This window comes from Rattus rattus, chromosome 16 (genome assembly GCF_011064425.1).
Source record: "Rattus rattus isolate New Zealand chromosome 16, Rrattus_CSIRO_v1, whole genome shotgun sequence".
Lineage (NCBI taxonomy): Eukaryota > Metazoa > Chordata > Mammalia > Rodentia > Muridae > Rattus > Rattus rattus.
In genome coordinates this window covers 5,288,262-5,301,908 of record NC_046169.1, presented here as the reverse complement: position 1 = coordinate 5,301,908, position 13,647 = coordinate 5,288,262, and the positions used below count along the sequence as shown (strand labels likewise).

Genomic DNA, 13,647 nt, shown 5'->3' with positions numbered 1-13,647 from the left:
TGACTGACTCGCCTCACTTCATTTTATAAACCAGGGATCCAAAAAGGGCAGAATATGCAGGGCCTGGCATTTACATACAGAACTGTGCAATTACAGTCTTTGCAGTAAACTCAGAACAGAGTTGGCAGCATTCAAAATGTTGGCTCTAAGCCATCAAAACTCAGCTAGACAGGTTTGTGGCCCACATTATAATCACAGCACTTAAACTGAGGCAGGAGCATTACTAGTGTGGAACTAGCCTGGGCAATGTAGCCAGTACTTAAATCAAAAAGACAGAAACAAGAAAAGTTAAACTAAGCACACTACATCCTATTTTAACAAAGTAGCAACTCAAAAGGATCACATTGGGTTGTTTCAAAACACAACCTTCATGAACTGGGAAAATGTCACCAATTCAAAACCCCAGGTGCCAGCCCAAGGTGCCAACTCAGGCTATAATGAAGAAAGTCAGAGAGTATATATGTCCTCCATGTTATGAAGAGTAGCACCGTTTATCACTAATAGAAAGACATCCCGGCTTTAATATTTAACAGCGTGTTTTCCATACTCAAAGTAATAGTCAAAGCAGGCAGCATAAACTTCCTACCTCCTAGCACGTGTGGGACACTTCTCCTTTCCTCTAAGTAACACACACAGTACTACTTCGTGAGTCAAAATGTCTCAACAGTTTTAAAACACCAATTCTGATTTAAACACCATGGAAGACATAACAGATCTAGGACACTTGCCCTTACACCTCACCAAGTATAAGACCAACACCAAAGCACAGGGGAAAACAATTCTGAGAAAGGAAGTAGACACGGGCCTAAAACAAACTAAAATCCATTCCGGCTCAAACTCTGAGTATCACACACAGTCAGATAAAACAACCCGGAGACAGGGGCTGGGGATTTAGCTCAGTGGTAGAGCGCTTACCTAGGAAGCGCAAGGCCCTGGGTTCGGTCCCCAGCTCCGAAAAAAAAAAAAAACCAAAAAAAAAAAAAAAAAAACAACCCAGAGACTCAACAGAGATGCTGCTGACTGTGTGCTATTACCAAGTCACACGCTTCTTCAGGTCCTTAGCTTGAAGGGCTCTCCCAGCTTCAACAGGGAAAAACCGGTGTTTGTGGCAGGAGAAAGAAAAGGATAAATGGAGTCTAAGCAAGGAAGGAACCCGCATTTCGTCACAGAATACTTTCCCCATGGTGACAGTTCTGTCTTCTGGATCCTGTCCTGGCATGGCTCCTCCTCACCATCATTGTATGTTAACTTAGGAAACCATCAAAGGTCACACTGAAAGAAATTTATTTTAGTTATTTCCTGCCCACTAGAGGGCTCCAAAAATATTTCTTTCTTGACTAGAAGAAATAAACCAAGCATTACAATTAAAGTATTCTATGAAGCATATGAAAGGTACTGACAAAACCAATTGCCACCATACCTTTTGCCCCCAGACTACAAACCTACGATCAGCACCTGCTTCGTCAACCTACCAAGCAGAGAGAGCACCAGCTGCTCTACAGAGCAGTGCGCCTCACCGTCTTCACACATCGCTGCAGTCTCCACCTTTCTGCTTTTGAGACAGGCTCTCATTGTACAGCTCCCGCTAGCCTAAAACTTACTTTGTAAAGCAGGCTGGCCTTGAACTCACAGCACCTGCCTGCCTCTGCCTCCTGAGCACTGGGATTAAAGGTGTGCACACCCGGCTCGCAGGTGATTTAGCAGATAGGGTTTGATGTAACGGATGTCCAAAAGCCATAAAGTGCAATTCTAGTCCAAAGTCCTAAGTTGTCTCCCAAAGAAACACTTTTATGAACGTAGCCCACATGCTGAGACCTTTCCCAATTCAGAGTGAGGTCTCTGTCCTCATCATGGGCTCCACCTGTCTCCCTCCCAAGTCCTATCACCCACATGTCACTACAAAGACACAAACAATGGCTACAGCCCAAGGAAAACCACAAATTGTGAACTCAGTTTTCAAAATGTAAAGGGAACTACTGTTTAAATATGATGTATTTAATAAAATTCTGCTCCAATATTTTCAGATTTTTTCCACACGCAGGAGAGATACTAGTAAATGTGTTTCCAACTATCACTATCCACAAAGAAGAAAAATCAGCATCTCTTGTAAATAAACTCATGTTCCTAGAACGTACGTGTGTGTGTGTGTGTGTGTGTGTGTGTGTGTGTGTGTATACACTGCAGAATGGTGAAAAGAAGGCTCCTTGCGAATTATTGTATAGAAGGTGCAACAAATCACAGACGCATTTTATCCTTCTGGATAAAGTATGTTTTTATAGTAAAGAAAGTAAATTTTAGTGACTCCTACTCACAAAATTAAAACTAGTGTTAAAATACCAGTCACAAAATGAGCTACAATCATAGCCATAAGAAGACTTTATCCAAATGTCAATTGAGTTAGCAATTATCATCCGTCTGGAAGGAATTACCGCAAATGAACCAGGGCAGGGGCTCTAACATCAGTGCCCCGCCCCACCTCCTGGGCAGGATGTTTCCAGGGCTGATGAGCACCATTAAGACGTAAAGGAGCAGGAGAACATTTGTTTCTAAATAGCACTTGAAAGGTTCATATTACAGCACCCAACAGAAAGGCAATTCTGCACTTCTAAGTTCAACCCTGTGACAGATCATATCCTAATCAATTTAGAGTCAGGCTTAAGGAAATGTTTCTTGGTGGGAACATCTCTGCTCCTGAAGAGATGGCTTTCAAAAATCAAAAAGTAATAAACCATCCTCACTTCAAGTCACCAAAGCAAACTCAAATTGTCAGTTTTTGGTATGAGGAGTTTAGCTATGAACAACTTCTAAGGAGGCAGTATTTAACACACACACACACACACACACACACGTGCATGTGTATATACATACATACATATATGTATGCAAGTATATATATAGAGAGAATTCTACACACTTATCAAACAAAGATACTTCTGACAAAAACTAAAATTTAAGTAATAGAAAATGGTTGTTTGAAAAGGATTTTCTCAAACAATCATATGGTCCAGCAGATGAACACAAGATACAAAACCCACTTAGACTTGGAAGTCTGCACAAGCTACCTCTGAGGAACATCACAAGGCATTCTATGTTTATTACATAATATTGCTTTGCCCTTGCATATCACCTTTAATCAGGGATCTCAAAGCACCACTGAGTCATCAAGGCCTTAACACACAATCTCAAACAGACGATAGTTGTAGTTTCTAATTATGGCTATTAATAAAACCCTTGCCCCTACGTCAGTCCCCCAATCCCAACACAGCTTCCAGTCATCAAGAGATGGCATCCCCAAAATCACCTCGATGTGTGGTTGATGCTGTACATCCCACTTTTTCTTTATCACTGGGCCCAAAGAAAGTGGCACTGCTTTAACTACACACATCTATTCCATTACAACTTCTCTGACAGAATAGATGGCACTCAGGTGGGTGTAGCCTTCACTGCGCTGATGCTATAAAATGGAGGCTTTACAAAGAGCAAATCTTTGCCCGAGGCTATGAGCCCACAGATCACTCATCAAACGGGAAGAAGCATTTGCAGTTCTGTGTAGAGACCTCTCCAGGCAACTCGAGAATAGTGTAAAGAGAACCTTGGCAGCCACTCAGGCAGGCAGGAGACTGTTCCCCCTGCACACATCAAGAAGGAAGAACAGCTAAAAGGACAGAGCCGAGTTTAAAGACTCCGGAAGCAAAGGCTGCAAGTAGTGTGGCCACCCGGGAGGCAGACCCAGTGGTTCCTTTGCATTTGAATAGCATATTAAGTGGAAAATCAAACAAACAAAATACCTTTAAACCAAGGTCAAAATACACAATTTAGGGTCATTTTTCTTTTAAACATATGTAAAACAGGTCATTCCTCCATAGAAATATCTGACATTTTAAAAATGCAGTCATTAGCAAAGTTCAATTTTGGGTTTGCACTGTAATTCACACACATTCAAATGTCAACTTGACATAAGTGGGCATGATTACATTAACTTCGATTCTTTCAGAAACAGGATTATTCATCTCCCTGTAACTTGCATTATGTCTGCCCTCAGGACTGCAAAGTGTCACTTCACACTCCCACAAACCCACCCCTCCGCACTGTAAGGCTACACAGTAACTGCCAGTCAACATACTCACAACCCTAACATTTAGAAACCAAAGGAAAAAGCCTCAATTAACAAGAGCACTTTTTGTTTCCAGTTCTCAACGCCCAGTGATGCAGGCTCAATAAACATGCTTAACTGGCTTAAAACAAACAATAGACAAACAAAAACCTAAAATGCAAAACTGTTAAATACTTGGTTCCAAGAAACCTTGGAATATCTATATTAAAAATGGATCCCTTACGCGATCAGCCTAGAATTGAAAAAACATTTAAATAGCTCGGATTGTCATAGCTGTTCGGCTAGACGTTTCCAAGGGCTCGCAGCAAGACTTTTTCCGAAGAGGTGCGCCGCTGTCCCTGAAACGTATCAAGTGTGCACCTACGTCTGAGCGATCTTGTCTGTCGCTGAGCTAGACAGCCTCTTCCTACCCTAGGTATCCAGCACGGCGCCCGTCCCCGGCTGTGCCCACACAGCCCCTGACGTTTTCTCGAAGCGTTTAAATCCAAGCCTTCAGAGCCTTCTAGCAATCGGGAAGGAATTTCCTCCGCTTCCACTGCATTTCCCTGCCTCTGGCGACTTAGAAAACACAACCGAACCAGTGACTCCCAGAGGTTTAAAAAGAAAAAAGAAAAAGAAAGAAAAAGAAGAAGCAAAACCACAACAAAAACTAGTGCTTCCTAAAAAAAAGAAAGGGGGGGGGGCGGATGAGGGGAGAAGAGCCAACTTCTCCAAAACCAAGTAGAATGGCTTTTCCAGAAGTGCCCCCATTTCCCCCCCACCGGGCCCCAGAAACCTTCGCCCCGACGCCAGCGTCGTCTTCCGATTAAATCAGATTGGAAACCACAATACAATCCGAACCTCAGAACTTATCGTTCACTTACCATATCCGCCGGGACATGACTGGACATCTTGCCTTTTGAGAGTGGGCCAGAGGTTTACGCAGAAAACAAAACAAAAACAAGAGCAGAAGTGCTGGAGCTTCGGAAATCCAAAAGCAAAAAGAAAACAAAAACAAAACAAAAACCCTTCACAATTCTGATCGGTTCGTGCTGAGCTTTCTCAAAAGAAAAAAAAAAAGAAAGAAGTAGAAGTTACGTGGGAGCACAAGAGCTTCTGGGGCGAGAGGCGCGAGGGGAGTCGATCGTCAGCAGCAGTAGCAGCTCCAGGACTCGCCGCGCCAGGTGGACAGAGCCGAGTGACACAGGGACATGGAGTGGGGTGGGAGGGGGTTAAATGCGCCGTCCTCTTTCCCCGGCCCAGGCGGTGATTCACTCGCGCTCGCGACTCAGGTCCTCATTAAAGCCCCGGCGACGAAGTGTACAGATAACTATGTGGCTACACATCGAGCGCCGAGCTGAGAGCGGCCGGGGCCGCCGAGAAGCTCAGCGCGCGCCGCGGGGCCGCACAGCCGAGCTGCGCGCAGCCGCGCTCAAGGGCATCGACCTCGCCGGCCGCCGAGCCGAGCCGAACCGGGCCGAGCCGAACCGAGCGCAGCGCCGGGGGGCTCAGGCCGCGGGCGCCTCAGCGCAGCCGCGCGGGTCGGGCCACATCGCGTCCCTGCTCCGGCCGCCTCCGCCTCGCTGCCTTCCGCGGCGTCTTCCGGGGGCTCCTCCCTTAGCTTGGGAACAGCTCCCCCTCAGAGCCCTGACTCTCCGCCTCCTCCTCCACTCCTCAATCCCACACGCCCCGGCCGCCTCCTGTCATCGCCTCAGCCCAACATGGCGGCGGTGGCGGCTGCTGGTGCCTGAGAGCCGACTTGGGAATAGCGCCCCCCTCCCCCGCCCCCGTCTGCGCTTGTTCCCTTCGTCACAACGGAACCCTCTCGGAGCATCATGGGAAATGTAGTTCTTGCAGGTGAGGGGAAGGGGCTGCCAGGGCGTCCTTGCGGGCATCAATGCCACGCCCCCGTATAGCAACAGTTGCTAGGAAAGGATAGCTTCCTTGTCTCCAGTTTAGAGGCTCTTGCCCTGCAGTCAGTTCCTACCTGTGTCCAGAAATGCCATGATTACGCGGATTGTTGGAGGAAAACAACTTGCACGAAGAAGTCCCTCGCGCACTGTGTAGACTCTGTTAAAATAGGACATACCATGGTGCAGAAGCATGCGTTTTAATTATTGCAAGTTCTCCACAACCTGCAATCTCAGACCATTTTATTGAGTGAGTTAATCTTTAGGTCTCCTCAACATGACAGTTTGAAGATCAGAAGCAATCATTGATTTCCAATAAGGCCACGGAAGTTCAACAGAAACAAGGCTCTCATGAAGCAGAGGCAATGTTTGAACACACGTTTTCTGAAGTGCCAGGGCCATAAAGCTACAATCTACTTAATTGAAATGACCAGAAACTGTATTAGGCACAATAGTGATATCATGCAAGATCTATAGCAGAGACTACCTGTAGATTCACCTACTTCCAGCCTAGCCCCTCTTTGACCCGGTGACGTAATTGTATTATGAATTTAAAACAGCATAATATAATGCTGGTGCTAGAAGATTTAGGTGGAAAAATATGTCTGCCACAGATATCGGATCAGAATAGAGAAACCACAAGTATTCAGTTGATCCTTAATCATATCTCAGACCTCTCGGAAGGGCAGTTTCAACACGATACTACTACACCCACCTACAGCTGTGACCTCACCTATCAAGCAGCCTTGCCTACCTTCCAGGGCTAAAGTCCGGGTGCTGTTATGTGGATGATTTCATACATGGCACAGAAATTGTTTTGTAAATAGCACACATCTTCTGACGTGAACTGTTGCTACTCATCCTCTTTCTCTCTCGGCACACAAATGCACCAAGCACTCTGCAGCCACTGAGAGTTCAGACGTGAGCTATGCAGTCCCTATCCCCACGGAGCTCACTGTCTAGGAGCCTATGTCAATCCCCATGACCATCTCCCCAGTCACGCTTGTCCTCATCGGATGGGAACTCACAGGACACTTAAGAGGACCTACCTGTCTTTTGAATGGTGGCCTGACTGAAGAAATTCCATGCACTCCTAGGGCCCTGTATCACAGACCCAACTCCCTAAGAATCCAAAGGTAGAGGAAAACAGAGGCCCAGGCTCACTCCAATGCGGCTTCCATATTTCAGCATCTGTGGGTTCTATGGTCTGTTAATGTAGTTTCTCTGTGTGTGTGTTGAATAACCACAGGACCCTTCCCCACCACCAATCCTCCTGGAAATCCAGACAACTGGAACTCTTCAATCCACCAGCAGATTCTGAAGAAGTACTTGATTACCATTTAAAAATGCTCACCATGTTAATTCCACCCCCACCCTCCTCCACCCCCCCCCCCACCTCCACCCCCCACCCACCCCACCCCCACCCCACCAATGGCTCTGCCAGACCTAAGTGCTAATGAAAGGCAAGAAGTCAAAGTTGGCAGAATGAAGCACCAGCCCCATTGCCAGGGATGTAATGACCCCTACTTGGAGCCCAAGACCTCAGCATGTCTGCCCTGCCCCTTCTGTATAAGGTCCCCGTCTTTTAAAAGTAAGCTTTCTGAACCTGGTTGCATTTCTAATTACTCAAATAAGACAACAGCAAAATTCATTGGAACCCTTTCCTGACATAATTCAGGCATGAAGGAGCATTGCCGAACACAAAGGGATTTCTCCACTCTGCCGCCTTTACTGTGGAGAGAAAAGTGAGGGGGGTGCAGAGAGCAGCCTGCCTGTCCACAGCAGGGAAGGTAACATCATCCGGTGCCTCCGATCTATTGTCAGCATCACCCGGGAGGCAGCGGATGACACAGCAGTTTTGATAGGGAAAAACTAACCTCACAAGAAACCAAAGAGCTAACTCTGCCACGAAGGAGTCTGTGGTGCTCCTCTGCCTCTCTGACGCTCTTCGGCTCCTCTGGGGAGCTTCATCTTTAATCCCTAAGGGCCCTTCTAAGAATGGGTGATGACATCGTGGGCCCATCAAAAAAAAAAAAAAAAAAAAAAAAAAAAGCTACGGTAAATTGTAAATTCATAGAGATGAAAGGGGTTGTCTGCGGCGGGATCACAGGGTCACTGAGATTAAAAAAAAAAATTAGAGAATTGGGTCGAGGCAATGGTCACGGCTGGGTATGGTGAAGGAAGCCCATAATCTCCTTCCCAGGGCAGCCAGGGTTATACAACAAGGCCCTGTCTCAAACAAGACCAAACAAAAATGGGCAAAACTGGGAATATTCTAGAAACTACTGACTGTGCACTTTAGAAATTCTTTTTCAAGCTTTAAAATGTGTGTGTGTGTGGGGGGGGTGGCTACTTGTGGAAGCCATTCAAGGGCATCAGAGTCTCAGGAAATGGAGTTACAGACAGTTGTGAGCCACCCTCTGTGGGTGCTGGGAACTGAGCCAGTGCTCATAACCAGACACATCCCTCCAGCCCGAGAAGGGTTTTTTGATGGTGGTGGTAGTGGGTTTTCCGTTTTGTTTTTTTTTTCTTGTTTGTTTTTGCATTTGAGACAGTGATTCTCTGTGTAACCCTGGATGTCCTGCAACTTGCTCTGTAGACCAAGCTGGCGGCAATCTGAGATCTTCCCGCCTCTGCCTCCTGAGTGCCGAGATTAAAGGTGAGCACCACCGCCACCTAAATGAAGTTTAATAAATACGTATAAATAAAACTTATCATGGTAACCTTTTCTCAGCCGGACAGTTCTGTGACCTTAAGTCGGTTCCCTCTTTGTGGGAGAGCCTTCCTCACCTCTGCTCTTCTCTTTCCTCTCTTTGACCAACTCCCCTCCCCTACTCCCTGCCTTCCGTTTAGACTACGGTTTCCCACTCTGTTCAGTACCTCAGGTGAAGGGAAAGAACACTTGTTTTTCTGTGAGTAGCCTGTTTCCTTTGGCATCTTCAAGGTTCACCCCTGTTAGAGCTGGTGATAATTTTTTCCCCTTCACTTTTTAAGGGGAATTAATAGTCCATTGTGTGTCTAGCTATGGGCAGACCTTCTCACTACTAAGAACTGGCTGGATGTATAAATCATATCTCGATAAAATAAATAATATATCTATATATTTTGATATATATATAAAGCAAATATGTAAAAACCTTGATATGTAAATAATATCTCAATAAAAGTTTCCAAAAGATCACAGGTAGGTGCCTTGTATAGAGTCTAAAGCACGTCTCCCCTCACACTTATCCTTTAAGTGTCTTCCCAAGCAAACTGGATGAAAGTGAGGCCAGAGAACAGGGTGGAGAATGAGGACCGGAAGGCCTGACATGCAGGCTACAAAATTAGCATAGGAGAAAAACCTGCCAGCCAAGGCCAACTAGAAATGGCAGGGGCCACTGGTACAGTGACAGAGATACTCCAGATTGTCTGAAGGTGACCTGTGCCTCGTGATACGGGTCATGTGATAAGCTGCACACACCCCTGGGTGGGGGTTTAAGATCACTAACTAGACACGTGACTCGTGAAGCAACACGCAGAGTTAGGTGAACAGAAGGTGCGTGGAAAAGCTTGCGCCATGCCAACGGCCCCCAAAGCCTCTGTTAGCCGATGTAAAAACGCCTCGTACAGCAGAGCTGAGAGTTTCTAAATGTCCTTGCTCGGGCCTGCTCCAACCCTTGCTATCCCTGGATATATAAATCATATCTCAATAAAATAAATAGTAAATATGTTTTTTATATACATATAAGGTAAATATATTTTTTAATCTCAATATGTAAATCATATCAATAAAAGTTTCCAAAAGGTTGTGGTGTGTCTAATAACCCCTCCCAGTTCTGTTCCCACCAGCTCATGTCTCTGGTCAACTGCCTGTTCTAAGACACCAGGAGCTAGAACCCTTCTGGATGTGCCCACCAAACCCAGATACCCACCCGGAACTAAAGAAATACTCGGTTTATACAATGGAGAAGTCAGTAAGGCAGCTGCGGGACCTGAGTTACGGCACCAGCTCTCACATTAAAAAGCCACATGGTCATGTGACCCGGAGACCGAGGGAGGAAACGAGAGCTCAGGCTCTCAAGCCAGCTACAGTAGCCAATGGGAGATCTCTGGACTCATGAGAGATTCTGTCTCAAAAACTAAGGTGGAGAGATAAGGAGATGGCTCCGTGGGACAAAGCGTTTCCCACAAAGGTTAAGGACATGAGTTCAGAGCCTCAGAACCCATGGAAAAGCCAGGTATGGGGTTTAAGCCTCTGTGGAAGACTCGGTGGAAGCTTGGGAGGTCACTAGCTGCCTAGCCTGGTCTATATAAGATGGTTTAAAACGGTGTTCTCAGCCTTCCTAATGCGGCAGCACTTTCATTCAGTTCCTCACGTTGCAGTGACCTTCCAATTATTTTCATTGCTTCCTCCTAACTGTAACTTTGCTACTGTTGTGAATCATAACATAAATATCTGTGTTTTCAATGGTCTTGGGCAACCCCTGTGAAAGGGCCATTCAACCCACAGAGGAGCCACAACCCCTGACCGAGAACCATTCCTCTAGAAAGGTGGGAAGATGAGCACGGCCTGGGAACGCTCTGATTGCTACATGCAGGCCCTGGCCTACAGGCACCAGACTGTAAGAATGTGCGTGTGCACTCATACACTCTCACATATCACACAGAGGCACACACACATATACACATATGCCCACATGCACACAAACATGCACACACTCTTCATATCACACAAATGTACACAAATACATGTCCACACGTGCAGACACACATACACACACTCATGCTTTCACATCACACCCACATACACACCCAGTCACACACAGACACAGACATAGACACACACACAGACACACACACACACACACACACACACACACACAATTTAAATTTGATAAAAGGCGAAGGGTGGTTAAGGAAAACACTTGGTATTGCCCTGTGGCATCTATATACATGTGCTTACATATACAGATAAAACAAAATAAAATCAAAGGGGGAAAATATCTCCTTCTGTGAGATATCCCTTTAAGTAGTCACCTCACTATGCCTTTGGTTTTTTACAAAATGATCAGCTAGTAGGGCAATGCCCTGAGGAGCAGAGAAAGGCTTCCTCAGTGCCTTGGGGTGAGGGGACCCAGTGGACATATCACACGCCATGAGCTTGGGAGGATCTGAGCTTGCAAAATGGTCTTGGTCACCATCTGAGCTTGTTCAAGGGGATCCAGTCTACAGGTACCCAGAACCCAGGCTCAGATCAAGACACTGGGACCAAGGAAGTCTCTAGTCATGTAACGTGCTTAAGTCTTTCATTGACTCAAGCCAGCAAAGAGTCAAATCCTATCATGCTTATGCAATGACCTAAGATTAGACATATAGGCAAGAGGTTCTCTGAGTTTTGGAAGCCCTTTTTCATGCTATTATGAAAACCCAGTCCTTACCCCCATCAAAGCCTTTTGATGTCTTCCATTACTCTCCAAGAATAGACCCAAGCAGCTCATTTGAATCACCAAGGCCCTGGTGATTTGCCTCCTTCCTCTAGCCTCCCCTAACCCTGGTGCAACTCCAACTCCCAGCAGCCACTGGGGCAATGGAGTGTTTCAGCCACTTCTCCATGAACCCCTTGTGCTTGAGTACTCAGCACAGGTATTCCCTTCCCGACCAGCCTGTCTTTCTCATGCCTGAATGTTAAGTACCTCAGGGTTCTCTGCCTCTCCCTTTCTGCTCTCAGGCGCCCAGGGCTTATTCCCACCAAGGCGCTCGTGCCCTCATGACATGAAGGCTTTAATTTTCATCTAGTCTGTATCTCTTACTGGACTCTCAAGCAAGGAGGGTGGAAAGCATTTTGGGACACCCACTTAGTTTAGTCAATGTCTTGGTAGTTAGATACAGCATGGAGGGGAGAACAAAGAGCTTCTTCCTTGGTCCACTGGGATGCGGCCACAGACACCTTTACAAATACATTATGGGTGGTCCAAACCGGGAGACACTCCAAGGGGATGACTTGTGTTCTGTCCTGTACCAGTGTCCCACAATGCACTTCTTCCTGCCGTGCCTACACTGCGGGATCATCAAAGGAGCAGTTGTTGATGGCGGAAGAAAGATTAGAGATGACATCATTCCCATCTTCCTCTTTTTTAACTAAGGAGGAAGGGAAGACTTCTTCGGAAGCAGCCACGTTCTCTCTCAGATGGTCTGAGAAACAAAGACAGAAGGCCCCCTATGATGTTGTGGAATTGTTGAGTTACTGCACAGCTTTACATGAAATCATGACAAATATGCTCTCGAGTATAGAGCTCACCACTGAATCAACATCATAAGACACAATGATCAGTATTTCTGGTGTTCGTTGTCATAGCACAATTATAGGGTTATTTCATGAAAAAAATGTTAATGCCAAATCTATTCAAGACATTCTCCAGTTCTGTGTAAGCAGCATATTCCGCTCAGTGCGGCAACTAAATTCTCCTTAGTACTAATGTTCTAATTGTGTTTCTCTTGAGACCCAGTAAACTCCAGCCCAGTTGTAGCATGTAGTTTTGTGGGTGTTTTAACTTTATTTTTTATTGATAGAATTGTCATCCATCATTATTCCGCACATTCAGATTTTATTGTCTTTCATTCACCAAGGGGGACTGCCAAGTTCTAAGTCTGGCGATATCCTTCTGCAACCCCAGTGCTGGGGAGGCTAAGATTGGAGGGTTTCAAGTTTGAAGCCGGCTTGAGCTCGAGTGAACGGATACATCAGTAAAGCTACTGAAATTGTTTTAATATTTAAAAGAGCTGCATCGAGAATCAATGATATGTTTCTCCAACCCTCCAGCCTGTTCTTGGAGGTTTGCCATTGACAAAGAGACCATGACAGTTGGGAAGTGGATACAACCAAAGCATGGCCTATCCGTCATGGTTGATTCAGTTCTTGAGTCAGGCCTGTTGGGCAAGAGCTCACGAGTGTGGATTTCACGACCATGTGTCCTAAACTGAATAACATAGTTAGCGTGCACCTTCTCCAGCACACTGACAGAAACTTCAGGAAAGAACCGGTCCTCACTGGCTCACGGGGCCGTCATAGAAAGAGCCGATTACCTTCTCACTTAGCATCTGGTCTGACTGCCAGGAGCCTGCCCATCAGATTACAAGGTCATCTTTCTGGCAAGATTCACAGATGATTAATTGATCAGGATGCCACCCTTTGACTTGATGCCACAGAGAAGAAAGGACCTGGAGTGAACTTAGACAGACAGACACACAGACAGACAAACAAGAGAATATCCTGAGTCAGAGTGTAGATCCAACCTTCAAACCTGACCAACATTTACCAGATGGGGATGCTGGGTAACTTAATAGTTTTCTTCATCTATTAATATTTTTTAAAAGGAAAGCAGACATTTAAAAGTAGAAAAGCATATATTTGGGCCGTTGAGTCGAAACACATATTTGGGGTTCAGTGGTTACGAGCACTGGCTACTTCTATTCAGTGGACCCAGGTTCCATTTCCAGAGCTCACACAGTGGCTCACAAGTGCCTGAACACGAATTCTAGGGGATCTGACGCCCTGCATAGGCAAACCATGGAGGCAAAATACTCCTCTACATAAAACAAGAAACACAGTGTGTTTCCACCTGCTCCTGCAGGTTCAGCACCAGTCTGCCCACAGTGTCTGCC

The 13,647-nt window shown here is 45.9% G+C and overlaps 1 protein-coding gene across 1 annotated transcript in view; it reads right to left on the bottom strand.

Annotated features, from left to right (window-relative positions):
• Window positions 1-5,796, bottom strand: part of Ubl3 (ubiquitin like 3) — a 46,425-nt gene extending 40,629 nt beyond the window's left edge. Inside the window, exon 1 of the mRNA XM_032886308.1 lies at window positions 4,978-5,796. Within this exon, the coding sequence (XP_032742199.1) occupies window positions 4,978-5,004 (27 nt within the window). The 5' untranslated portion in view covers window positions 5,005-5,796. The remainder of the gene's footprint in view (window positions 1-4,977) is intronic.
• Between the last annotated feature and the right edge of the window lie 7,851 nt (window positions 5,797-13,647).